This window comes from Aotus nancymaae, unplaced genomic scaffold (assembly GCF_030222135.1).
Source record: "Aotus nancymaae isolate 86718 unplaced genomic scaffold, 86718_ANA_hifiasm-v0.15.2.pri h1tg000039l, whole genome shotgun sequence".
Lineage (NCBI taxonomy): Eukaryota > Metazoa > Chordata > Mammalia > Primates > Aotidae > Aotus > Aotus nancymaae.
The window spans coordinates 9,145,677-9,173,675 of NW_026988453.1; the positions used below are offsets into that span (position 1 = coordinate 9,145,677).

At 50.5% G+C, this 27,999-nt stretch overlaps 1 protein-coding gene and 1 long non-coding RNA gene across 4 annotated transcripts in view; one reads left to right on the forward strand and one right to left on the reverse strand.

Moving 5' to 3' along the window:
- LOC105722110 (uncharacterized) overlaps positions 1–3,983 on the forward strand; it is a 43,529-nt gene extending 39,546 nt beyond the window's left edge. For both annotated transcript variants that reach the window (XR_010336500.1, XR_001108497.2), the window contains exon 4: positions 1,957–3,983. This is a non-coding gene — a long non-coding RNA (uncharacterized LOC105722110). The remainder of the gene's footprint in view (positions 1–1,956) is intronic.
- Positions 2,660–27,949, reverse strand: RAB7B (RAB7B, member RAS oncogene family). 2 transcript variants are annotated; one of them, XM_064360300.1, is made up of 7 exons: positions 27,772–27,949; positions 23,653–23,684; positions 20,385–21,289; positions 19,723–19,849; positions 18,792–19,007; positions 11,798–11,923; positions 2,660–4,812 (listed from the first exon to the last, which is right to left on the reverse strand). In XM_064360300.1, exons 3-7 carry the CDS (start codon positions 20,435–20,437, stop codon positions 4,735–4,737), a joined length of 600 nt encoding a protein of 199 aa, XP_064216370.1. In that variant the 5' UTR covers positions 20,438–21,289; positions 23,653–23,684; positions 27,772–27,949; the 3' UTR covers positions 2,660–4,734. The 2 variants fall into 2 exon arrangements, with proteins under 2 accessions (XP_064216370.1, XP_064216369.1); XM_064360299.1 differs by lacking the exon at positions 23,653–23,684.
- Between the last annotated feature and the right edge of the window lie 50 nt (positions 27,950–27,999).

Sequence of the window (27,999 nt, forward strand, 5' to 3'; positions counted from 1 at the left end):
CTACATGCGCACACCACATACCATACACATGAAGGCACATACACACCCCACACCACATACACATACACATTACACCACACATACCACACACACATTATACCACACACACCAACACATCACACACATATTACACCACACATGCCATGCACACCACACACACCACATATTACACACATGCACATCTACCACACCACATACACACATATGTACACATCACACTATACCACACATGCACACATACATACACACCACACACCAGACACATGCACTCCACATCCATATGCACATGACACTGCACATGCACATACCTACACACCACATACACACCCCATACACACCCCATACACATACACAGTCACACCACACACACTACACTACACACCACACATGCAAACACACACTGCACACCCACCCACCCACACACTCACATACAGACTCCACCTACATCACACCACATACAAACACCACATATCACAAACATACAACATACCATTCACACACAACACAGATATCATGTACATCACACATCATACACGCACACCATGCACACCACACATAAAAACACCACATATGCACACACCACACATCACACGCATGCACACACACACACCCCACACCACATACACATACATTACACCACACACAACATACCCCACATGCACACACCACATACCACACTGCACACCACATACACACACTACACCACACATACCACACACACCACACAGCCCCCCACAAGACACCACACATGCACCCAACACATAACACACCACACACCACATACACACACATTACACCACACATACCACACACTCACAACACACACACACCATACCACACATACACACAATACATACCACATACATGTCCACACACATGTGCACACACATACACACACACTGCACACCACATACACACACATTACACCACACACAATGCAAATACATGCACACACATTACATCACACATACCACACACACTACACATGCACACACCGCATACTACACACATGCACAAACACACCACATACACACAGCACACCACACACACCACACATGCACATCACACCACACACCACACACACATCACACCACACACACCACACACACCACACATACAGACACGCACAGCACACCCACCTACACCCATCCACCCACACACTCATGCACAGACCCCACCCATACCACACCACATACAAACACACATCATACACACACACCACGCACCACAAACACACAGCATACTATACACACAGAACACATGTATCACACACACCACACACCATACACACACCACACACACGCATCAAAGACACACATATACTACATACACACCACACCACACACACACACACACACCCCACATACCACCCCCAGACACGTACACAATCTTGGTACAGGCCGCCCTCTGCAGGAGCTCAACTTCCTGCCTAGCCTTGCCAGTCCTCACTGCACCTTAGGGAGCCTCCAGGAGTGCGCACAGCCCACCGTCACGCTGGGCCTGCCATGCTCCTCTCAGTCGGTCCGATGTCACTGCCCTTGTGGCTGTTCTGCGACCCCCACTGGACTGTGAGGTCCCAGGACTCCCACGCTGTGGGTGCCGCCTGGTGCTTGACCTTGCAGGAACCTGCCTGAGGCATTGGCTGTGGCTGGTGGACAGGGCAGGCCACCAAATGCGCAGTGAGGGTTGGGGACCTCTGTTGAGTGGGAGCAAGTGGCAGGAACAGTCGGCATTTCCCCAAATCCCCATGGGAGGTTTGGCGCCCACCCTGGCCCAGCCCAGGTTTATCTGGTGATAAGATTTGGTTTTGTTTTTCCCAAGCCCCAAGGGCATGTGCCACCCAGAGCCCTGGCCTGGATTCCCTCTGCTGTTCAGTGGCTGCCTGGAGCTGTGCTTCGCAGTGGGGCTGTGCTGGGCACGGGGAGGTCTTATGCATCCTGGCCCTCTTCTTTACAGGGATGGTAATGAAGGGCCCCAGAAGTGCTGCCTGTACACCCCCATCCATGCTCCAGGGGGTGCCACTTGTCCCTGCCTGAAATCACAGCCCCCAGATGCTGCCTCCCTCTGCCAATCCCTGCACCTGCTGGGGTGGGCACTGAGGGCTAGTCCCAGACTCGGGAGCAGTGTGGGAGGAGGGTGGGGGTGCACAGGGAAGGCCTCTATGTGGCCCTGATGATTGACTGTCCCCTCTGCCTTGGGGATGGGCCAGGGTGTCCCCTAGTTGTGACAGAATGGATGCTGTGGGTTCTCAGTCTCTGCAATCCCCACCCTGCATTTGGAACATTCCGTCCTGGCTCCTGACTCTGAAGAAGGTGAAAAATGTGTGGTTTGGGCCTTGCGTTGGATCTCAGCATGGCTCTGGCTCTTGCAGACTCAGAATCTTTTCCATTCTAGCTGCAGAGTGTCTGAACTCATTGTTTGCTGAGGACTGATTTCATAAATGAGTGACCTGCCCTCAGCGGGGCGCATCCTTGACCGAAGGCTCTGTTGCTGCTGTCTGGAAACTCTTAGGAGCGTCTGAACAGCTTTTCCACTTTGCGCTGGGCCCTGTGAATTATGTAGCCGGTCCCCGTTCACTTTCAGTTGTCTGCCCTTTAGCATCTTTTTCATGTCAAACCATGTAGATTATTTTTAAAAATATAAAATCTAAGTAGCACAAAAAAGCAAAGAAGACCACGTGTCTTATTTGTTGTGCACCTTTAGAAATGCTCCATGTGTCACTGCAGTGCACAGGCTGCGGCGTACACACCGCACGTGACAATCCACACTGCCTGACTCCCAGGACAGCCCATGTGATGTGCAAAGTGCCATTCCCATGGGGCGCATCATTTTTCCCCTGGAGCTTGAAGGACACAGATAGAGCTGTGCTCTAGGCCGTCCGCTCCCCGCCCCGCTCCCCGTTCACCAGCTGGCTCCATGCTGGTGTCCAGAATGAGCCAGTTCACGCTCCAGAGCCAGGCGAGGGGAGAATTGGCTCCCAACCCCCCCAGGTGTATCTTCCAAGTCACATGACAGTCACAGGCAAACATCCCCAGCTCTGCTTGGAACTCGGGGAAGGATACTTCTGGGTAGACAGATTCTGTGGTGGGCATGGACTTGGCCATTGAAGACCCCGAGAGGGCATCTTGTCCACCCTCTCCAGTTTGGGCCCTGTCTGTGCTGCCTGGAGCCAGAAGAAAAAGATTACAGCCTTAGAATCTGCAGGGATGGGGACTTCATGAGCTCTCTCGCATCTCATTCCAGTATTTCTTGCCTGAGTCATGTATGTGGAAATTTTTGCTCATTTCTTACTAGGCTTAAGGAATTGGAATTCTTTGTCTCACAAATCCCAAAGGGCTGAACATGCCCCAAGCCCGTGAACAAGCTTTGAGCATCTGAAGGACAAAAACACAGCTCGCAAGTGTTCATGAGCATCCAGGCTGCTCAACCGGGACGAGAAGGAGCACTGCTGCCCTCTGGTGGTCAGACTGCAGAGCATCAAGGAGCCGCCCAAGGGAGCTAGGTTCCCCCTTTGCTTTGTCTCTGGGACAGCAGTTTTGTCTTAGGTCAATGGATGTCCTTTCACTGTTCCTGGAAAACGGCAAGTTTGTTCTTGCCTCAGGGCCTTGGGCCTTGACGCTCCCTCTCCCTGGAATGTTCTTTCTCCAGCTCTCAGGTGGCAGCTGCCTTCTCATGCTCTAGCCTTCAGACCAAATGCCACCTCCTCAGGGAAGCCCTCCTGGACCACTTGGTCTAAAATAGCAACTCATCCCAGCCTCTGTCACTCCATCCCATTATCCTGTTTCCCTTTGTTCTTAGCACTTACCTGCTATTTGGAAATATCTGTCTAGAGTCTGCGTCCATTTCCTGTCTCCCTCACCAGATGTCGGCTCCAGGAGAGCAGGGTCCCTGTCTGTTTTGGTTGTCACTGGACCTCAATGCATTGTACATAGTAGATATGCAAAAATACTTGTGGAAGAAATAAATAAATGCATGTTGACAACAGCAACTAGATTTAAGCACAGCTTCTGGTCCTCAAAACCACCCTGTGATACAGGGAAGGCACATAGCACCCGCACAGGACAGATGAACACATGGAGATTCAGAGGCTTATGTGAGTTGCCTGAGCACCCAGCAAGGAGGAATGAGCCAGGGTCCCTCGTAGTTTCTCCTGTGTTCCATCAGTCCTCTACCTTGGAGGGAGGAGAGGGGTCTCAGGCACGTGAGCTCCTGCGAGGAGCTGAGACGAGCCCAGCACGTGGGGTCCAGCCGTCTACTCCTTAGCCTGCTGGTTGACGGAGGCTGAGCTGTGCAGCCATCCAGAGCTCTGCTTGCAGTGGACGGGGTGTGAGGTGGGAGGGGGTGAGGAAGGTCTGTCCATAGGATATAATCAGACTCCAGTCAGTGGCCGGTCAGTCGCGGAGCTGCGCGTTCTGGAGCGGGAGTGTGTAGGGGGAGGATGGGCAGTGGGAAAGCTGGAGCCGCTGCGGAAACTGGGACTTCCCTAGGCCGGGGTTTGGCTGTGACATTCTGAGCTTCATCCAGACGCTCTCACTGTCCTCAGCCTGAGGCAGGGGCTGCCCTCCAACTCTGGGCCCAGCACCGGGTCAAGGGCTCTGCTACAGAGCCTGGATCCCCTGCACTGTGCTTGGGCAGGCAGTGGGGCTGGAGGGGGATGGTCATCTGTCCTCAAGCCTGGGGTGACCAGGCCCGGGGCGGGCTCTGTTTCTGGGCACCAGAGCAGGCGTCCGGAGGTCAGCAGCATCTGCTCCTTGACGGGTCTGGCGAGAGCTTGATGGATTCTGTGAGGTGATTCTCTAAGACGCTCTGGTACTGGGGAAGGAAAGAGAGGCCAGCATTCATGTCCTGAGATGCAGAGAGCACCGCCCGCCCTCCATCTCTTAATGGCCCTCAGAGCCCAGGTGCTGGTTTCCTTCCCATTATACTTCTGGGAAACTGAGGCCCGGACAGGGAAGGCACTGGTGTTCCCCGGCCTCCTTCTTCCCTGCGTCTCCCCTCCAGCCTCTTCCCAGGAGCCCAGAGCAGGTCAGTGTCTGAATTAGCAGCCCAGGTCTCCTGACCTCCAGCCAAGTCCTATAACTTTCCATTCTCCAGAGGGGACAGCTGAGGTGTCATTTGGGCTCCGGCAGAGAGGTGGAGGCCACTCCTCATTTCTCCTGGAGACCTCTTCCCGCAAGCATCCCAATACCCCCAACCTCCTCCTCGTCCTGTTCACCTCCCAGCCTCCCCTGCTCGTGCCTGGAAAAGCCAGTGGATCCTCTGTCCTGGCCACGTCCAGGGAGCCCTCCCTACAATGGACCCCATGTTTCTCCTGGGCCCCTTTGCTTCTCCAGCCTCTCTTGTCCCAGCAAGGGTCCAGAGGAAGCCCCTTCTCAGTCTGCCAAGCCTCTGCCCTCCCAGCCGGCTCCACTTGTCACCAAGAGCCTTCCCCGCACCAGTTCAGGGGTTGGGGTGGTCGGCGGGTAGGGGGCCCTTCTTTAAGCAGATGGGTTCCTCAGGCTGAAAGGTTTCTTCTTCAAGGGATCCCATCTCTTCACGCTGCTCTGGCCTCCGCTAGTCCCTGAGCTCAATCGTGTCCATGTTCCTCCCTCAGTACTGTGGGCCTCAGAGTGAGTGAAGAGCATTCACTCTACATGTAAGGGGTTTGTGTCACATTGGCGTGGACCCGAGCAGGGGCGGAGCCTCCTGGGTGTCACGTAAAACTGTCTCTGGCAGTCCATCTCAAGCGTCCTTCTCAGGGGGCAACTTCCAGGGACAGGGGTGCTGCCTCCTCTCTGATTTGATCTCCCCTGCAGCTCCCAGGCTCGGGCCAGACACCCAGCTGAATATCCCCGAACCCTTAGTGCTCATGACCCTGGAGCTCAGGAGGTGGTGTCCAGCCCTGCCTCCTGCACCCTGACAATGGTGGTCCCCCAAATACATGAGAAGATCCACCTACACCCATCACTCACTGCCACCTCCAGACTGGGCAGTAATTTACCCGATGGCACAGAGCTTTTGGTGCTGAACGTGGGGTCCAGTCCTTCCTCACGGAGTTGGTTTCTTGGGGATCCCCCATCTCTCACCCCCACCCTCGTAGGATCTTGGGACCAGCAGAGGGAGCGCCGTCTGGGGTAGGTGTGAGAAACGTCCTCATTTGTTGCCTGGGCCAAGCCTGAGGTTTTCACGGCAGTGCTGCCCTAATAACATCCGCACCCTCCCCAGGTCCAAGTCACCGCTGAGCTCCTTCCATTCATGGCATCATTTTCACTCGATAATGTGGCAGCATCTTGTTCCTCGGATTTCCTGAAAACCCTCCAGGCCATAATGAGGTTTCCATGTCATTCTGATCTCCAGGCCCCAGGCCTCCTGACAACTTGTGCAGCTCACCGTACAGGTGATACAACGCTATTCCGATGCTTGCAGCATTTCAGTGGGGGTGCAACTGTGGGAGTCTGTCCCTGTCCCCCAGTCTGGCCACCTTGGTGACCTTGCCCTCCCCTTCCCTTTCCTCTTCCTATTCCCCTCCCCTTCCCCTTCCCCTTCCCCTTCCCTCCCCTCCTCTCCCCTTCCCCTCTCCTTCTGCCTCCCCTCCTCTCCCCTTCCCCTTCCCCTTCCCTCCCCTCCTTCCCTTTCCCCCTTCCCTTCTTCCCTTTCCCCTTCCCCCTCCTTCCCCTCTCCCCTTCCCTTCTTCCCCTTCCCCTTCCCTTCCCCTTCCCCTTCCCTCCCCTCCTCTCCCCTTCCCCTCTCCTTCTGCCTCCCCTCCCCTTCCCCTTCCCCTTCCCTCCCCTCCTTCCCTTTCCCCCTTCCCTTCTTCCCTTTCCCCTTCCCCCTCCTTCCCCTCTCCCCTTCCCTTCTTCCCCTTCCCCTTCCCTTCTGCTTTCCTCCTTTCTTTCACAAGGTCTCCCTCCTGTGGCCCAGGCTGGATGCAGTGGCACAATCACGGCTCATCATGGCCTGACTTCCCCAGGCTCAGGTGATCCTCCCATCTCAGCCTCCCAAAGTGGCTGGGAATATAGGCATGCGCCACCGAGCTCAGCTAGCTTTTATATTCTTAGTAGAGATGGGGTTTCAACATATTGCCCGGGCTGGTCTTGAACTCATGGGCTCAAACAATCCCAAAATGCTGGGATTACAGGTGTGAACCACCATGCCCAGCCAGCATGGCTAACTTTCTAAGAGCAAAACCTCACCACTCCATATCTCCCAAAGCTGGTGGGTATCTCTTCTTCAATTTTTCGGGCATCCTTAGTCGTATTTTGGAATAACTAAGCACCCTAACCCTTGAATGTGGCTAAATTGGTTACTAAAGTAACCCACCTATCTTCTTTCCTTTCAGAATGTTAACTGAGCAACTACTCTGTTCTCTCAACAGGTGCCTCACACATTGCTCTTTTGACTGCAAGGCTCACTTGCAGAACTCAGACGTTTCCACCTGGCGTCTCAAGGAACTGGAATGCAGTGTGCTCACGTGGACTTCACTACCCCTTTCTCGCATGAAGCCCCCACTTCCTCCTTTGTTCCCTATCTTGCCTGGCTCATGGAATCCCTAACTAATCCACTGTCCCTTCATTTGCCAAGCTAGAAACCTGGCCACCAACCGAAACTGCTCCTGTTCCTTTCTCCCTGCATTTGATCAGCATCAACCCCTGCTGTTTCTACCTCCAGAGTCTCTCTAATCCACCCCCATCTTGCCGGCTCTCTCCTCTCACAGCTGGGCCATCGCGGTAGCCTCTTCATCACCACCCATGGCGCCCATCCTCTCGGCAGCATGAAGCTCCCCTGCTGAAAACCCTATTACGCAGCTCCATTTGAAAACTCATGCAATGCCCTCTCTGCACTACAGTAGTACACACACACACACACACACATATATTTTTGAGACCGAGTTTCACTCTTGTTGCCCGGGCTGGAATGCAATGGCACAATCTCAGTTCACTGCAACCTCCACTTCCTGGGTTCAAGCGATTCTCCTGTCTCAGCCTCCGAAGTAGCTGGGTTTACAAGCATATGCGGCCACGCCCAGCTAATTTTGTATTTTTAGTAGAGATGGGGTTTCTCCATGTTGGTCAGGCTGGTCTCGAACTCCCAACGTCAGGCGATCCGCCCACCTTGGCCTCCCAAAGTGCTGGGATTACAGGTGTGAGCCACCACACCCAGCCTACAATAATATTTTATTTAACCCTCACAATAACCTCATGGAGAATATATTATTATTTGTACTTTAAAGCTAGGGAAGTGGTGGCTTAGGGAGGCTGCATGACTTGCTCAAGGACACACAGTGAGAGGTAGAGCTGGGTATAAGGCCAGATCCTTCCGACTTCAGAGCCTCAGCTCTTTCCACCCAAGTCGGGGTCTCACTCCTTATTATAGAAGTGCCTCCCACATCTTCCTCTCAAAATGCCCTGGGCTGGAGCAAATGAGCCCACAATCTCCCTGGAAAGGAAGGGAAGCTCCTATTAGGAAATGTCTTTGAAAACTTTTCTTTGACCTCAAAATACATATTTGTAAACTTGTTTCATCTTAAGAATTGCTGTGAATTTTACGTTCTATGCCCTAGTTAAATGTGTTTGTTTTTATGTGAAAATGTTTCTCCTCCAGATTTCTAAGTAACAAAGACACTGCAGAAAGTCGTGCCCTGTTGGGTTTCAAGGTCCTGGGTGAGCTCCTGAGTGTCCTGGGTGGCCTGGCAGTGCCATCTGGAAGGCCTGGGCCTGTGGTATGACGTCGGAACTCCTGACTGGGGTCCACAAGGCCTCTGTGGCCTCGCTGGCTTCATCACTATATCCCGCGCCCTGACATTCCTCCATGCCAGGTTCTTTCTTCTTGCCAACAAGACCTACAGTAGGGCCGGGCGCGGTGGCTCACGCCTGTAATCCCAGCACTTTGGGAGGCCGAGGCAGGTGGATCACGAGGTCAAGAGATCAAGTTCATCCTGGTCAACATGGTGAAACCCCGTGTCTGCCAAAAATACAAAAATTAGCTGGGCGTGGTGGCGCGTGCCTGTGGTCCCAGCCACTTGGGAGGCTGAGGCAGAAGAATCGCTTGAACCCAGGAGGCGGAGGTTGCAGTGAGCTGAGATTGCGCCACTGCACGCCAGCCTGGCAACAGAGCAACACTCCGTCTCAAAAAGAAAAAAAGAAGACGTGCAGTAGATTTCCCCCGTAAGCCCCAGGCCTGGGTCTCTGGCCTTGGTCTCCTGTCTGCCCTTCTTTCCCTCCTGCTTACACCCAGGATGGCCCACCGTCTCCACCTGCAAACTGTGAATTGCCTTCAAAACTTTCTGGCATGCCACTTCTCCAAGCAGGCATCCTCACTCACCCTAGCCACCAGCTGCCTGGGAGTCACCTTGTCACCTTGATCACACCCCCAACAGAACTCATCTCAGTCTGGGACAGTCATTTGTGGGCATCTTACTGTCCTGACCTCAGGTGCACTGACGGCTGTACCTCCAGCTGTAGCCTGACAACTCAATGGATGTTGAAGGACTCAAATTATTTTCTTTTTTCTTTTTTTTTGAGATGGAGGTTCGCTCTTGTTGCCCAGGCTGGAGTGCAATGGCACTATCTCGGCTCACCGCAACCTCTGCCTCCCAAGTTCAGGCAATTCTCCTGCCTCAGCCTCCTTAGTAGCTGGAACTACAGGTGTGCACCACCACACCAGGCAAATTTTGTATTTTTAGTAGAGATGGGGTTCCTCCATGTTGCTCAGGCTGTTCTATTCTCAAGTTCCTGACCTCAAGTGATCTGCCTGCCTCGGCCTCCCAAAGTGCTGGGATTACAAGCGTGAGCCACCATGCCTGGCCATTGTTTTCATTTTATAGAGAGGGAATGGAGACTCAGAATAGTCATATGTCTTGCCAGGGGGGCCGCTTGAGAGAACCCGCACTGGATTCAAATCCAGGCCAGTCTGGCTGCAGATAGCACACCTGTGACTTCCAGACTTCTGCTCAGGGTGCACGCCCCGGAAACATGGGGGACTGACATGGGATTGTCCCCATTTATTCTTTTGCCAAGAAAGGGTGTTAGAAAAAAAAACAAGCAGACAAGCCACTGTCTACTAACAGCACCACGTCATAACAGTGACACAGTCGGAAGGACCTAATTTAGCCACAATAGAGTAGGAAGGACATCATTTGAAGAATAAAGGACACTCCTTCCCCAGATGGGACAGGTGGTAACCACACACAGATGCGGGCTGTGGGCTGACGGACGCTTCCTGGTGACCAAGCATGTGGCAGTCACCGCACTGTGCCTGTGGAGGATTGCTGATCAGTGTCACCACCAAGGTCACACAGCATTCCTCAGCACTCTGGGAGGATGGCAAGAGCAGGCATGCCCGAGCTTCAGGAGCTGACTGCACCGCCCATGAGACAAAGCCACACTTCTTGACCAAGCACCAAGAGATGGACACCTCACTGCTTTCCTTTCCCTGGGACGAAGAAGGCTGGAGGGGAAGCAGAAGAATAGCCCGAAGGGGTGGTGGGCGAGACACGACACCCTAAGATCAGGGCTCTGAGGCCTGAGGATACCTAGCTGGGCTCTTCTCCCTGGACAGCCGCTAGAGGTCGCTGCTGCCTCTCTCTGTCTGGGACAACCCCTCGCTGGGTCCTGGAGCGCTATCCCATGAGGGCGGCAGGCGCCTCCACCTAGGGAAAGCCTCCAGTCTCCCACCCTCATTTGCCCATTTCCTCAATTCAGAGCCATTGCTGCGATGACCCTTTCCCCTCTCCTAAGAAGCCCACCTTGATCAGATGTGGCAGAATGATGACACAGGCTGAGCCCCTCCCCGTGCCAACCCCGAGGCTTCCAAACTCCACATCAGACTGACGTTAAAACCATGCCACTGCTTCCAGGCAGGCTTCCATGATCTTCCCCACCTCCTTCCTCCTTCCCTCTCCCTCCTCCCCTGCCCTGCAGCATGAGCTGTCCGTGAGCCCCTCCTCTAGGCCCTCCACCAAGTCCTGCCCCACCACACCGCACGCATTGCAATCTCTCAGGGGCCTATCTGCCTTCCTCTTGAGACAGAGGGTCCCGAGGCCTGTACGGTGCCTGCCTCACACTCAACACATTCTTGCCAAACCTTCGTACTGAGGGGTCTACGTCTATTTATCTTTTTTTTTTTTGAGAGGGAGTCTCACTCTGTCGCCCAGGCTGGAGGTCAATGATGTGATCTCGGCTCACTGCAACCTCTGCCTCCTGGGTTCAAGTGATTCTCCTTCCTCAACCTCCCAAGTAGCTGGGATTACAGGCACCCACCTCTGTGCTCAGCTAATTTTTTTTTGGATTTTAGTAGAGACGGGATTTCACCGTGTTGCCCGGGCTGGTCTCAAACTCCTGAGCTCAGGCAATCCACCTGTCTCAGCCTTTCAAAGTGCTAGGATTACAGGCGTGAGCCACCGCACCCGGCCCTATTCATCTTTTTGATTGGAAGATGTCAGCAACTCCTGCAGGTTTGATATTTCACTTGGGTGAATACCTGGCACCTCCTGCCAGTGAAGATTGGACTAGATCATCACTTCTCAAGCCCTTCCTCAGTTAGAACCTCCAGGGCTGAGACACAGGATTGGAGTTTTTAGACACTCCACACAGGATGTGGATAGTTAGCTGGATTGACAGACCGCTGACGGCATGCTCTAAGGCCGCTTTCTACCTCTGGCATTCTCTGCTTCTAGAACTGGAGTGCCTTTGAACCCATTCCATAACTAATTAAGACGGTGAGCAATCCCGTCCCACCCGCATCCCTGCCCGTACCAAGATGTTCTGCTCTGGAAGCTCCTGAGACCCTCCCCAGGCCAGGGGCCACCTCAGCCACTCACCCTCGTCAGAGCCCGACTGGCCAGCATCTCAAAGGCTTGCACCACATTGATGTCATTCTTGGCACTGACTTCAAAGTAAGGAATATCTTTCTCTCTACACCAGCCTTGCGCTACTTCCTGGGGTACCTGAATGAGGGGAAGAAATAATCATGGTTCCTGTATTATCATCATCACCATCGCCACCATCACCACATTGCATCACCACCATCGTCACATCCCCACCGCCCCCACCACGGCCCCCACCACTCCCATAATTGAGAACCTTCCAAGTGTTTATACCTTTACATATCAATGTAGGAGGTGGGAACTGTTAGCTCCATTTCACAGATGAAAAGACGGAGGCCTGGAAAAGACACATCTTGCTCAGAGCATATGAGGCCGAGCAGGATTTGAACACAGGCCTGGCGGAATTAGAGCCCACTGCACATTGCTGCCTTCCTAAGGCCTCAACTAAGAGCGTCTTCCACCATTGCCTCCTTTGTGAGTCCCTTCAAAGGGAGCTGCACATGAGAGATGCCAGCCGGGAAGGGCAGGAAGGGGGGACTTTCTCCTCCAGACCAGCTAGGCAGGCTCACACTCAGGAGGCCTGTTGCTGGGCAGAGGCTCGGGTCTCAGCTGACCCTGCTTCCCCAGGGTAGGGTCCCAGGAACAAGTAATAAGCTCCTACTATGGGCCAGGCACCGCGTTAGTGACTTCATCGCATACGAACTCATCTCATCCTCTCCATAACCCTGTGAGATGGGCGTTATCAGTTCTGCTTTATAGACAAAACACTGAGGCTCAGAGAGGTTCAGCAACTTGCCCCAGATCACACAGCTGAGAGAAGGCAGAGCTTGGATGCAGCCCCAGCTCAGCGCTCCCCTGGCATCTGAGCTGCCCTCTACAGGGCACTGCATAAGAACCGTGCCTCACCTTTTCTGCCTCCCTCTGCGAGCTCAGGGACAGGAGCTCAGCTCTTGGCCTGGCACACATGAGCCACTAGGCACAGACTGAATGACTCCCTCTCCACCCAAGTGCAAATGGCTGTTCAATCTGTAATGTTGGCTTGGAGATGCTTTGGAAGCCCTTTGGGTTACTTCCAAAGACAATTGGTCACCACCCAGTTTGACGTCTAATGATTTTGGGGAGGGGAAATGACCACATTTGCTGAGCCTGGTACTTTATAATCATGATTTCAATTTACTTGGGGGAGCCAAGCTCTTTCTCATGGAGAAAGAACCCTTCCACCCCTCTCCCAGAACACAGGGCAGGCAGAGGCAGATCAAACACTGCCCCTGTTTAAATTGTCTCTGTGGCTCCTGCAGGTTCTGGGAATGTCTGTCTTACTGGGATAAAAAGTTCCAGCTGATCTCAGCTGACCCTTTCCTCTGGCTTATCACGACCCCATCTACCCAAGCCAAGCGCCTGGCCATGGTAGACTTTAGATCTCATTTCTCCCTGCTCTCCGTTTGGTTTGGAATGATTGCATACAGGCTCCGAAATACATTGTGATTATGTTGCAAATCAACATTCTTTTTATATCTCCCCGTCCTCCCCCACCCCAACCTCAGAAAGCTGGCCTGGGAAGAAAGCTGCCCAGACAGTATTTTTCACTTTTCTCTTCCAATCCCAGAGACAGTTTCACAATTTTTAAAATCGTCTCATCTTTTATTTATAAAATGAAAGTTATTTATAATTTAGGCTCTGACTGAAAATAAGCTGGGTGTGGCACTTGGAGACTTCGGAAGTATGACAATTCTGAACGTATTACTTGTATGCACGTTGCTTTTGGTCCACAATATACATTTCACTTTTCTGGTGACAATTTCGCTTGCTCATTGGAGGCCAAACATTTGACAAAATTTGTCCAGTTGGTGTCATTTTATTTATGATGCTTTTCCATCTCATATGCATTTAAGATAATTGATTATACAAGTGCTAAAATTAGCATGTCAGATACTAATTACTAAATCGTTAAACCATCATTAAAAATAACAAAGGACATTTTTAGAAAACATGACCTTAATTTTACGGAATCACTGGTAAACCAGAAACCACTCACCTGAGCACAGAGCAAATAATTCATGCCCCAGTGAGTAAATTCCCTGTAGCACAGATGCCAGCAAAGCTATTCTTTCTAATAAACTTTTTTTTCCGCTATTGTCTTCTGTAGAAGGAGCAGGGATTTTTTATTTAAGCTACATCAGTTATTTCTTTAAAATTATTCTGGCTACATATGCCTGTTTTTATTGTGATGAAATATACCTGACAAAATTTACTGTTTTTAAATTAAACACTCTTTTTTTGAATTTTTTTGTTTGTTTTCGTTTTGGAGATGAGGCCTCGCTACACTGCCTGGTTGGTCTTGAACTCCTGACCTCAAGCGATTCTCTCACCTCAGCCTCCCGCAGTGCTGGGTCACAGATCACGGGCATTTGGCACATTAATATTGTAGTCACGTTGTACATTCCCCAATATCCATCTTCAGAACTTTCTCATCGTCCTAAACTAGCAATATATATATATTATAAATATGTGTGTATATATATGTATGTCCATGTGTGTATATATGTATGTGTGTGTGTATATATATAAATATGTGTGTATATATATGTATGTCTATGTGTGTATGTATGTATGTGTGTGTATATCTATATATAAATATGTGTGTATATATATGTATGTCCATGTGTGTATGTATGTATGTGTGTGTATATCTATATATAAATATGTGTGTATATATATGTATGTCTATGTGTGTATGTATGTATGTGTGTGTATATATTATAAATTTTTTTTTGAGACAGCGCCTTGCTCTGTCTCCCAGGCTGGAGTGCAGTGGTGTGATCTTGGCTCATTGCAGCCTCTCTCTACCATGTTCAAGCAATCCTCCCACCTCAGTCTCCCAAGTAGCTCAGAGTACAGGTGTGCCACCACACTTGGCTAATTAAAAAAATGTTTTGTTTTGTTTTGTTTTTTTGTAGAGATGGGGTCTTGATATGTTGCCCAGGATGGTCTCAAACTTCTGGGATCAAGTTATCCCCCAGCTTTGATCTCCCAAAATCTTGGGATTACAGGCATGAGCCGCTGGGCCAGGCTGCAGTGTGTTTTTAAATACTCATTGTCTTCTTGGTAAGTAGGAGAAGCTGCTGCATCTTCCCAGCTGTCCCTTGGACATAATAAGGAGGATCACTTCCTGGTTCCACTATTTCCATTATGGAAATCTCATCCTTCCTGTTATTACTCAGTCTCAGGAAGTCTGACCTCCACCCTACAGAGGAGAAAACCGGTCCGGGCCACATGGACCAGGTGGGTGGGTGTGAGCCTGGGTCTGTGGAACGGACTTGAGGAGAAGGAGCCCCATGAGAACATGTGTCTTGGCTCCCCTTCTCCATGTCCACACCCAGCCAGGGACAGGCAGAGCCCTTGCCAGGTCTGTGCAGAGTAAGGACATTTGAGGCCTGGCACCCCCAGTCTCCCCTCTTGGGGCTTTATAATTCCAGGTCTCAGAATTAAAGTCCTTCTGCTCTCTCCCACCACCTCCTCCTCGCCACTAACCCCTCCTGATTTCACTGTCGCTCAGTGCCTCCTGCCCTCCCCATCCTACCCCACCTCCCTACAAACCCCTTCCCTGGGCCTGCCTTGTTGAGAGACAGGCTCCCTCTCCTCTATCCTCTCCTCCCCCTTCTCCATCCTCTCCTCCCTCCTCTCCTCCTCTCTCCTCCCTCCTCTCCTCCCCTCTCCTCCATCGTCTCCTCCATCCTCTCCTCCCTCCTCTCCTCCATCCTCTCCTCCCCCTCCTCCATCCTCTCCTCCCTCCTCTCCTCCCTCCTCTCCTCCCCTCTCCTCCATCCTCTCCTCCCCTCTCCTCCATCGTCTCCTCCATCCTCTCCTCCCTCCTCTTCTCCATCCTCTCCTCCCCCTCCTCCTTCCTCTCCTCCCTCCTCTCCTCCATCCTCCCCTCCCCTCTCCTCCATCCTCCCCTCCCCTCTCCTCCATCCTCTCCTCCCCTCTCCTCCATCGTCTCCTCCATCGTCTCCTCCATCCTCTCCTCCATCCTCTCCTCCATCCTCTCCTCCCCTCTCCTCCATCCTCTCCTCAACCTCCCTGTCTGGTTGAACCCTGGCTTTTCTTAGGGTCATGCTTCCCCAGTGCCCCCTCTTGCCCTCCCCACTGGGGCTATTTGCAGACTCTGCTCACCACACATCTCAGAGAGGGGGCTGGCTTGCCTGGTGCCTCACTGCCTCTTTCAAACCTTTGTTCTTTCCCTCTCTGAACACCAGAGCTCACCTACCCTGAGGATTAGATTGGACCCCTCTCCCTCTCCCCCTGTGAGTCACCATCCACCCTTCTCATCTTGCCAGGTGCCTCTCATTCACTAAACACTTGCCATCTGGTGAGGCTTTCTAACCCCTCAACACGCAGCCGCCACCTCTCACGGTAGCCTCAGAAATCCTTTGCTGCCCACAATCTCTCCATGTCAACCTCTGAAAAATATGACACTTGGCCTCCTGTGCCCTGGTCTCCTTTCCCTCAACCCCCTCAGGCCCTCCCTCCTGCTGCCCTGCTCCCCAGCCCCTGCCACCAAGCCCTTCAGACTTCCCCAGTCCCTCCTCCTTCCTGCACGGTTTCTCGGTGTCCTCACAGCTCTGTCCTTCAGCTGCTCTTGGTTGGAAAAGCCTTAGTCCAAGTTCCTTGCTCCTGGCTTGTACCCCACACAGACCCCGCCCCACACTCATGGTCTCCTCCTTCAGTGGAGTCCTTGGTGTCACCCATCAGCTCTTGTCCTTGTCCCCAAGTAGCTCCTCCCCAGAATAACTGGCAAAGCTTCCTCATGGTTCGTAAGCCTCGTGCTGGTTTCCTCCCTCTCGATAGAAGACAGCACCTCTTATTTCACTGATTCTGCCTTGAGCTCCCCCAGCTTCCCTCCCCACACCCTACAGCATGAAACAAGATGGAAGTTAAAATGAAAGTTTTGGAGAGGTACAACAATCGGACAGATGTCAGATATAAAGCGGGTGGAGACAGTCCCCCTTGGGTGCACATTCCCAAACTCTCATGGCGAAGACTCTCTTGGATGACTCTAAATTCCACAGCATGGATGTAAAAGCTTGATAATGAGGATTAGGAGGGATTTCCTCGGAGACAGTTGTGTTGTGGGTACAACAACCCCTGCTTCTCCCAAGAAGAGGAGCAGGGAAGGCCTCACCTCTAGCTGAAAGATGGCATTGAGGAGTCATTAATGTATGACCCTGGAGTTTGGCGGGCATGGTGGGCTGGTGTCTGACACACACCTGAGGTATCTGAGGCAAGAGACAGTGGCGCAGAGGAGAAGAGGCCGCACTGGGCACCAGTCACCCCTTACCCCTAAGTGGAGCCAGAACGCATGAGTGTGCCTTGTGAAGGACAGGTGGATTCAACAGAGAGAGAGCCAGGCTGGGACAGGCTAAATCCCACTTAGAAGACTGCTTGGAGGAAAAGGTGACCCCCATGGGGTGGGGATGCTGAAAGTTAGGGGTTGAGGAGGGGATTGCAAGGCCCTGGTCATGAGAGGTGCAGGGAAATGTTCCCAGTGGAGGCTTCCTAAGGACCCACAGGAGGGACCCACAGAAGAGAGAGCTTGCAGCACCTGTCAGGCCCGGAGAGTGCAAGGTTGTCTGATGACAGTACCAGTCAAACAAGAATTGCCCTGTTCTCCTGACCTCCTCTCCTTCTTCCTCCTTCACTCCTAGCAGGGTCTGAATCCAGAATTACCACTCCAGATAAGAGGAGGAAGTGCAGACATCAAGGTTGGCAGTGAGGTTCTAAGGACCTACTCCCTCTCTTAGACCACAGGGTTCTCACCCACAGCTGGTCCCAGTGGAGGAAGAAATGGAGGCTCCTTGTCTTTGAAGGAACTTAGGACTTTACTTATTATCCGAGGCTGGATATTTGTAATTAGAGAATTGACACGGAGTTTACAACCTGAAGTGACCACAGACCCAACAACTCCTAGATTATCTATTTCCAGCACAGAATTCTCCTTTGAAATTTCATTCTTGTGCATCCAAAGCCTGCTGGTCATTTCCAACTGGTTCTACAAGTTCCTCAAACTCGGCCTGTCCCAACCAAAAATGTTTCTCCATGATCCAGAGGCTCTCCCTTCTGTAGATCACAGCTTAGTTGGAAGCACCATCCCTCCCTCCCTTTCTCCACCCGTAAACACACTTCGTCATGCCAAATGATGCCTCATTTCTATTGCTTTCTCTATCTGAACCATGGTGAAAGTGTGGTTTAGACATGATGCTCCAGCTCCCCATCACTTTTCTGTATTTGAAACTCTAAAAAGAGAAACTTGGTTCAAACAGTTCTTTCTGGTGGTGTCTGGACTTTTGACCCAAGAGCATCCTTTACAAATTAAGTCTACCTATATTCTTTCCTCATTAGTAGGCGAGGATTAAAAGTGCTGTCTTCTCAATGGCCCTGTGATGGTAAACATCTACACAAGCAGGGTCACTGCAGTCACGGAGTAGGCCAGCTGTCAGGCGGGTAAACCAATGGTCTGGAATATGCTTAAGCTAATAAAACAGTTATTACTACCCCAGAAAACTTGTATATCCAAGAATTTATAACTGCAGACCCCCAACTTGACCCGATGCTATAGATTAGTTCAAATTCCACTGAGACCTGCCTCTGACGCCTTAACTCCTCCCTTCCCTGTCTCTGGACAAAATCGCCTTCCGTTCTCAACTGATATCATGCTGTTTATTCAGCCCAGAACCCAACTCTTCCAGGAAACCTGTCTTATATTCTAGGCTTGGGTAGATGCCCTTTACTGTAGTCCCTAAATACCCGAGGTATATCTCTGTTATTTCACTTACAATATCGTATCATAATTATCTTTTAAAGTATCTGTATCCACTACTGGACTGTGAAATTCCTGAAGTAAGGACTACGCCTGATTCAGCTCTGTGTGCCTGGCACATAGTGGGTGCTCACATCATGTTTGTTGAATGAAGAAATGAACGAACAGTACCTTGCGGTCTGCCAGGTCGATTTTGTTCCCCAACAACACCATGGGGTAGGACTGCTCCATGGGCACAATCTTGGCCAGAACGTCACCCCGCCAGATATCCAGGGCTTCAAAAGACTCCAGGTCGGTGACATCAAACGCTAGGATACAGCCATCGGAACCTTTGTAGAACGTGGACACCATGGAGCGGAACCGCTCCTGACCGCCAGTGTCCCAGATCTGGAGGGGAAAGCAGCCGCCCACAGGCAGTGATGAGGCTGGAAGTAAGCTCGGCTGGGTTACATCATGCTAAGGCTTCCTTTGCTGGGTAGCAAGCCCTGGTACAGGTGCATGTGGTTCTTTCACACAGAGGCATCTTGACCCTCCCGCCCACGTACACTCCAACACCTTTGGGGTAACACTTAACATCCTGAGAGTAAATTCACATCTGAGCTCTCGATTTTCCCCTGGGTCATCAAGGTGGGAACTGTTATTCTCATCTGAGAGATCTGGAAACTTGGACCTTGGGAATGGCTTGCCTAAGATCACCTGCCAAGTTTCCCAGAGAACCTGAGACTAGGCGTGGGGTCTCTCAACTCCCGGATTAGTGCTCTTCCTTCTAGATCAGGCATCAGCAATTTTTTTTTTCTGTAAAGAGCAGATAGTAAATATTTTAGGCTTTACAGGCCATACTGTCTCTGTATGCCAATTATTACTCAACTCCGCCATCGTCGTGCATAACATGATAAGTTAGTCCATGGGTATGGCTGTGCCCCGTGAAGTCTTATTTACAAATATAGGAGATGGACCAGATTTGGCCCATGAGCTGAAGTTTGCCCATCTCTGCTCTAGACCATTCTAGCTCTGGTGCACGTTGGCTCCATGAGTGGCTGTCGAGGGGTGGGGGTGATTTTCAGCGTATGTATGTTGAAGAGGGAAAAGGAGGGCTTCTTACCTGTAGCTTCAAAGTTGTGTCACCCAATATAATAATCTTCGAGAGGATGCTGGCCCCCAGCGTGGTCTGGTATTCTTCGTAAAATGTCTTGTGCACATATTGGTGAAGGAGGGAGGTCTTTCCCACACTGAGGAAAATTCCAGACACACGTGAACTCACACATGCAAACACACATGCACATGCTTCCATACCATTCTCAGAGCCTTACCAGGCCCCTCTTGCCACTGTCTCTCCCTGAGATTCGTAATTTCAAATTTCGGTGGTCCATGGACCACACTTTGAGTAGCAAGGGAGTAGGAAATGGTTTCTAGAAGTAGAAGCCAATCGAAGTGAGCAGAGTCGTCTGGAGACAGTGGAATATCTTACAGTGATGGTCAGGTTTTTTCTGTGTGTGTAGGAGGTGGGAGGACGGATAGATGCCAAATGATTTGCCTAATTCACACAGCTGGTTACTGCAGGGTCACTGCAGATCTGGGACTAGAAACCATCTATTTATGTGCAGCTTCTTTCTCCCAACTAAGCTTCTCTTTTGGGGCATGGGATACACTAGCTGGTGCCACCCTGAATCAGAAAGGGACCTATGGGGGATGGGAACACACCAGGAGGTCTCACTGTCCCGGGTGAGGGGCTGCATCCCAATTCCCAGAGCTGACTTGGCTTACCCAATGGCTCCGACGATAATGAGTTTCAGGTCCACCTTCTTCCGGGGATTCATGGAGGGACTTCAGAGCCTGTAAGGAAACAGAGGTCATCCACTTGCTGGCCAGTGTTCCTTGCAGCCATTGTCACTGACAGTGGCCTCTGCTTTCCCCTTTTCAATGGGCAAATGACTGCCCTGGGCCCAGGACTGGGTGGGGTAGTTCTTCGAAAGAGGCACATCATTCAGCAATTCTTTTACACCTTCTCCCTCACCTTCCCTGGGGGCCTCCCCAAAGCTGGAAGGACGACGACCCTCCAGGACAGGCAAATCTCTCATCCCTCAGCTCTACCAACCCTGCTCTTGGAGGCAGCCTGAAGTGCCGAGAAAACAGGACAGGATTGAACAGAGGCCTCACAGACAGCCCAGCGTGGAGCCAGGGATGCAGGGCCGTGCAGGAAGAAGAGATGGGGGTGGGCAGGACAAGGGGTCCATTGTCAGGACTGCCCAGAGGCTTTGGATGGAAGAGGGCCCCTCCCCCAGCCCGAGGTCTGGCTGCAACTGCAGAATCAAAAGGCTCCTCTCTAACGCAGCTGGCGGGGGTGTAACTGATACATGTTTCTGGAAAGCTATTGGCAGCAAGTGTTGAGAGCCTTAAAAATGTTCCCGCCTTCCACTTCTAGGAATTTGTCTTAAAGAAATTATCCGAAATGTGGGTCAAGACTCTTGTTCAAGAATGTTCTTCACAGTACGGAAATCATAGCACACAATGAACTATTAAGCAGTCATTAAATGGAGTTTTTGAGACTATTATAATAATATGGGAAAATGCTCATGCCCTAGGATCTAAATAAAAAACAGAAGATGCTAAACCGTATACATAATACCACCCCAATACTTACAGGAGTTCCTACTTGCATAGGAAAAGGCCTGGGAAGAAAAGAAAGAAATATATTTAAAATTCCCGCAATTTCACTACAGGATACATAGACAAAGGAAATGAAATCAGTATGTTGAAGAGACGTCTACATGCCATGTTCACTGCAGCACTGTTCACAGTAGCCAATATGGAACCAACCTAAGTGTCCATCAGCGGATGAATGGGTAAAGACAACCCGGTAAATGTACACAATGGGCACTGTTCAGTTTTTTAAAAACACTTACAATTTATGACAATATGGGTAAACCCAGAGGACCTTATGTTAAGTGAAATAACCCAGGCAAAGAAAGACAAATATCATATGATCTCACTTATATGTGGAATCTAAAATAATCGAACTCATAGAAGCAGCGAGCAGAACAGTGGTTACCAGGGTCTGGGCTGGGGTGCGCAGCTGGGGAGATGTTGGTCAAAGGATAAAAACTTTCAGTTAGACAGGAGGAGTGAATTCAAGAGATATATTATGCAGCATGGTGACTATCGTTAACAACAATGTATTTTATTCTTGAAAATTCCTACTAGAGTATGTATTAAGTGTTCTCACCACTAAAAAATAAGTATGTGAGGTAATGCAGGTGTTAATTACCTCCATTTACCCATTCCACAACGTATCACATTTCAAAACAACAGGTTGTACATGGTAAATGGGTACAATTTTTATCTGTCAATTAAAAATGAAAGCGATTAATTCTGGGTGGTAGGAAATTACATGATTTTAATTTTTTTCTCTTTGCTTTTTAATACTTTCCATTTTTTAACCACAAATATGTGGGTTGTTTTTTTTTTGAGACAGAGTTTTACTCTTGTTGCCCAGGCTGGCGTGCAATAGAGTGATCTTGGGTCACTGCAACCTCCGCCTCCTGGGTTCAAGCGATTCTTGTGCCTCAGCCTCCTGAGTAGCTGGGATTACAGGCATATGCCGCCACGCCCAGCTAATTTTTTGCATTTTTAGTAGAGACAGGGTTTCTCCATGTTGGTCAGGCTGGTCTCAAACTCCTGACCTCAAGTGATCCACCTGCCTCAGCCTCCTGAGTAGCTGGGATTACAGGCATATGCCACCACGCCCAGCTAATTTTTTGCATTTTTAGTAGAGACAGGGTTTCTCCATGTTGGTCAGGCTGGTCTCAAACTCCTGACCTCAAGTGATCCACCTGCCTCGGCCTCCCAAAGTGCTGGGATTACAGACGTGAACCACTGCGCCCAGCAACAAATATGTCTTATTCCTAGAAGAGAAATGTAAATGTATATATATAAGTGTGTGTGTGTTTGTGTGTGTGTATCTTTTTTTTACAAGGTATAGCAAAACTATTGTAGGAGACATACCTAATTGGCCCTTTGTTTTACCCATACATGCACATACGCATATGCACTATCCCCAGCTCCTGGGCCTTTTGTCTTTAGATGCACTAAGCATGGTGAGTAAACCTTGATTTGACTCTGCTCAGATGAGGTTTCAAAAGTTGGCCAGCTTGTGTTTCCCCTGGTACTTGGAAAAAACTGTAAATAGGAAATCCTGAGGCCTTGGTTCTGATTCTCACTTTGCCACTGTGTGATCTTGGGCCAGTTACTTTCCCTCTCTGAGTATGGGCTGCCCAACTGGAGAATGAACCAGCTGAGCCCCAATGACTCAAGATGCCTTCTTGGTGAAAAATGCTTTATCTACTGGAGCTGGAGCTCACTGGCCATGAGAGCTGTGCTTGGGACCCAAAATGGGAAACCCCCAGAGACCTGGGATTGTTAATGTCCCCTTCATGAATCATGTCATGGACTGTGTTAGTCTGTTCTCATGCTGCTATAAAGAGCTGCCTGAAACTGGGTAATTTATGAAGGAAAGAGGTTTAATTGGTTCCACATGGCTGGGAACGCCTCAGGAAACTTACAATCATGGTGGAAGAGGAGGCAAACACATCCTTCCTTACATGGTGGCAGGAGAGAGAAGCACAGAGCGAAGTGGAAAAGCCCCTTATAAAACCATCAGGTCTTGTGAGAACTCACTATTATAAGAGCAGCAACGAGGAACCACCCCCATGATCTAATCACATCCCACAAGGTCTCTCCCCCAACACGTGGGAATTATAATTCAGATTACAATTCAAGATGAGACTTTGGGTGTGGACAAAGCCAAACCATATCATGGACCAAAGGTGATTTGAAGCTCTGCTCAGAGCTGTTTGTCCCAGGAGCTGGAGTTGGAACTTCTGCTCTAACCCAGGAGGGCTGGGTCGGCATGGTGAGCAAAGGGTCTTCTTGATGGTCCATGCATTTGTGCAGCAAATGCCTACATGCCTACTGCATGCAGAGCCTTGTACTAGACACTGGGAGCAGCACAGCGATGGAGCAAGTAGAAACCCACCATAGGGAGTCATCAAGGAAGCAAGGACGGGGCTGTGTGAGAGACACATAACAGTAGGTCACTATGCACAATGGTGAAGTGCTCATACAGATGATAAAAGGCAGCATACTTATCAAAAAATGGGCAAAGAACATGAACAAGTTACCAACTGAAATCTTATTAAGAATTAGTAAGCTTTGAAAAGATACTCAACCTTACTACCAAGGAAATAAACATTTCAAAATACCATTTATTTTCACTCAGTAAAGTGACAAAGATTTAAGAAGATTGACGACAGTATTTAGGGTTGGCAGGTGTGTTGGGGAAACAGTCTTGTATATTGTCAATAGAGTATGAATTAGCACAGTCTTTTTGGAAGGCAATTTGACAATATCAAAACTGAATATGCATACAGCCTAGGTTCTCATTCTAGGAATCTGTCCTACAGAAATACTCACACAAATGCTCAAATACATATTTGTACAAAGATGACTGCTAAAGCATTGCTGTAATCTAACTGTCCATCAGTAGGAGACTCTCTACATAAATTCTGATCCATTTATACTCTGGAACAATTGGCAGCTTTATTTATTTATTTATTTATCTATCTATTTAGAGACAAGGTCTCATTCTTTTGCTCAGGCTGGAGTGCAATGGCATGATCATAGCTCCCTACCACCTCAAATTCCTGGGCTAAAGTGATCCTCCCGCCTCAGCTTCCCAAGTAGCTGGGAATACAGGTGTAAGCCATGATGCCCAGCTGATTTCTTATTTTTCATTTTTTTGTAGAGATGGGGTCATGCTTTGTAGCCCAGGCTGGTATCAAACTCCTGGCTTCAAGTGATCCTCCCACCTCAGCCTCTCAAAATGTTGGCATTACAGGTGTAAGCCGCCACGCCTGGCCAAGGGCAGTTTAAAAAAGATGAAATAATGAAGTGGAAAGCTACACGTGATGCTTTTAAGTAAGAAAAAAGAAAATCGCTGAATATTTTATACAGTGTGATACAGAAAGCCAGAGGCAGATTTACACTAAATGAGTCATAAGAGAGATGGGAAAGGGAGATTAGAGGCCAAGAGGTATTACTTTATGTCATGAATGTTTTGTTTTAAAATTTGTTACACAAGCATAAGCTGTTTTTGTAATTTAAAAATATTAGCTGGGCGCGGTGGCTCACACCTGTAATCCCAGCACTTTGGGAGCCGAAGCAGATGGATCACAAAGTCAAGAGATCGAGATCACCGTGGCCAACATGGTGCAACCCTGTCTCTACTAAAAATACAAAAATTAGCTGGGCATTATGGGGAACCTGTAGTTCCAGCTACTCGGGAGGCTGAGGCAGGAGAATTGCTTGAACCCAGGAAGCAGAGGTTGCAGTAAACCGAGATCACGCCACTGCACTCCAGCCTGGGCGACAGAGTGAGACTCCATCAAAAAAAAAACAAACAAATCAAATAATTATTTAGCATTTCTTTAAAAAGATGTGTGGATGGCAGCCCAGAGTAATTTGAGCGTGACTTTCAGGTAGGATAAATTGCTTTTGTGTCTGAGCAAGAGAGCAAGTCTGTCTGGTGCCATGGAGTGATCATGAGTGTGGGACTCAGAATTCTCACCCTGCTCCACACATTCGTGACCCTGGGTGAGTTACTGAACCCTGGGGCATCTGTTCCCTCATGAGTAAAATGGACATCACTTGTGGCTGTGGCTTCCTCTGCAGGTGGCATGTGTCATGATCTTACAGCACAACAGGCTCCCCAACTTGGCAAAGATCCAGATAATTGTTTACCGCCTAGGAGAGGGGGTGAGTCTAGAGACCAGAGCCCTGGTTTGTTATGCTTGCCACTTCCTACGGTGTAAACACCTCCACCATGGCGACTGCAAGCCACCGACGTGGAGCCTGCTCCAGCACACTCCTGCAAGGACCTCAAAGGTCATTTATGCCAAGCACCACCCTGTGCTTGAGTCAACTCTTCCACGTTTATGAAAGGTAGAGCCAGACCCGGCCCACGGAGCTGCTTCCTCCTCCTAGGAGTGTCTCTCTTGAGGGCCACACAAAAGTGCTCAAGATCCTTATAAGTTACCTTGCTTTAGAGCTCCCACATCCCACCGCCTCCCTGGTTCCTTCCCCTGGATGATCACTCAGGGTGTGCTCTCACTGCAGGTTCCCCTGCCCCATCCAGAAGGGCAGGAGTTTGCTGAGGCTGCTATTTTATAAAAGCCCAGTCCTTGGGCCCAGCGTCACTAGGAGTGTGACTGGGACAGGTCACTGTGGGCAGTGGGGGCGGCTTGTGGGGTGACACAGGCTGGCTTGCGTAGGAGGCACATGCTGATCTCATACGGCGGTCAGAGTCCCTTTCCCAGTCATCTCTGCTGGCTTTGGCAGTAGCTGTCTTTTTAAGCCTCCTCCCACCCACTCAGCTGACTCAGATGCTTCAAACCAGGGAATCTTCCTAGAGGCCAGGCTGAGTCATCCTCTACTGTTAAGTAACAGTGAAAAGCAGGATTGAAATGCAGGACACTGCCTTCAGCCAGCCCCGGTCCACACAGAGCAGAGCTCACTCCCCACTGGAGGTGGCCAACTCTTCCCCGCTCTGGCCTGGCAGCACTTGTAAGCCTGGAGTCCTGGTCCTGCCCATTTGCCAAAGCTACATGGTAGCTCAGCTCCTGTGGAGGAAGAAGGACCGAGTTGCTACCAAGCCCCAGGGCCTGGGACCAGCCCTCCAAGAACGCCTGGACCCCCTTCGCTCTCACTTCTGCCTTCCTTCTCTCCCTACCCTGCTGGCTCCAACCTGAAACCAGGCACAGTCTTCTGTCGCATCTGTGTGGGGTGGGGTATCACTTCTGCTGACAGGAGACCAGTGAGCAGGGGCAGGTGAGGGTTCTGAAGCAGACAGAGTCTCCCGCCCCCACTGACTACCTTCTCGCCTTGTCCACTTTCAGCACCTCCCCTCCCGATCCCATACCTTGGAAAAGGACAAATATACCCACCCTAAAAAAATAATGGGACCTACGATCTTGGGAGCAAAGTTTGTCTGTGAAAAGAGGCTATGTAGAGAGCACAGGGCTTTGTTGTCTCCCAGTAAAGCTCACAGTTCCGCCCTACCCACCTCAACCCTAGCGGGTCTAGACCTGCTCCCTCCGGGAAGCACACCCACAGCTCTGGTGTCGGGAGGCTCTGCGCTCTTCTTCAAGTTATTTGAGAGAATTAGTCTTGTCTCCTCGAGTAGACTGTCCATGCCTGGAGGGCAGGACTGTGCCTCACACCTCTCTGTATCCCACTAAAGAGCCTGACCAATGCTGGGATTCTAGAAGCTTCCATGAACAGCCATCCATCCACTCATCCATCCATCCATTTATCTGTCCAGCATAGGCAGTGCCGCTTACTACGCGCCAGCACTGTGTAGGTCTGAGGATACAGACAAATTACTATCTCCATGGGACCTTTGTGGTGAGAGATTGATCTGTAAGCCCAAAGAAATTATTCGTGTTAATATATAATACCTAGCAGTTATAGAAGATTTGCAGTTTACGAAATGCCATTAAAGCCCAGTGGATTCCTGGGTCGAGAACAACTAGTTGGTGGTAAACTGGGTAGAATGCAGATCTGTCTGACTCTATTCATTGGCTCCCCTGGCATTGCAGCACTGGGCAAGAAGAAATATTTATGATTTAGAACAGGAGTGATAATTTCCTCCTCCAGGGGCCAAGCTTCGCCTGATGAAACCCTTGGGCCGACACGGTTCCATCCCAGAAGGTACCCTGTCGATACCACAAGGGGACTCTGGGTGCCAGCAGGGTTTTGCCCTCCTGCAGGGCTCTAGTTTCTGGCAGGTCCTGCAGGCTGGAGGCAGCAGCGCTGCCCTCTTCTGACGGGGCCCGCAGCTGCGTACTGGGACTGACAACCCTTGTGGGTCCCCGAGCTGGGCCCCAGCTCTTCGCACAGGCAGGGAAGTCCTTTCTTGGTCCCACACCCTGGGAGTTTCTCGAGGGTGGGGGTCTTTGGGCTGGATCTAAACTCTGCAGCTGCCAGATTGGAAATCTTTATCTTTGCATTCCCTGCCTCCAGTCCTCCACCCAAACACCCAAATAACTCTCAGGGCTGCGGGGGCACACAGGACTGAGACAAGCTCCCAGGCACTTACAGCTGTGGCTGTGTAGCACACGGCCTCCGCTCCGAGGACAGCTGGGAGTCCTCTCTCAGTCTGGGGTCTCTTCTTAGAGCAGTGGTCTCAGCAGGGCCAGGGAAAAGGCTTTGTGATAAAGACAGGCAAAAAAAAAGTCTGTTGAAGCCACGCCACTTCCCTCTGAGTTTTCCTCCTCTCGCTCTCATGCACAGACTTGGGAAAGCTGCAAAAGAGGCTGGGCCGGGT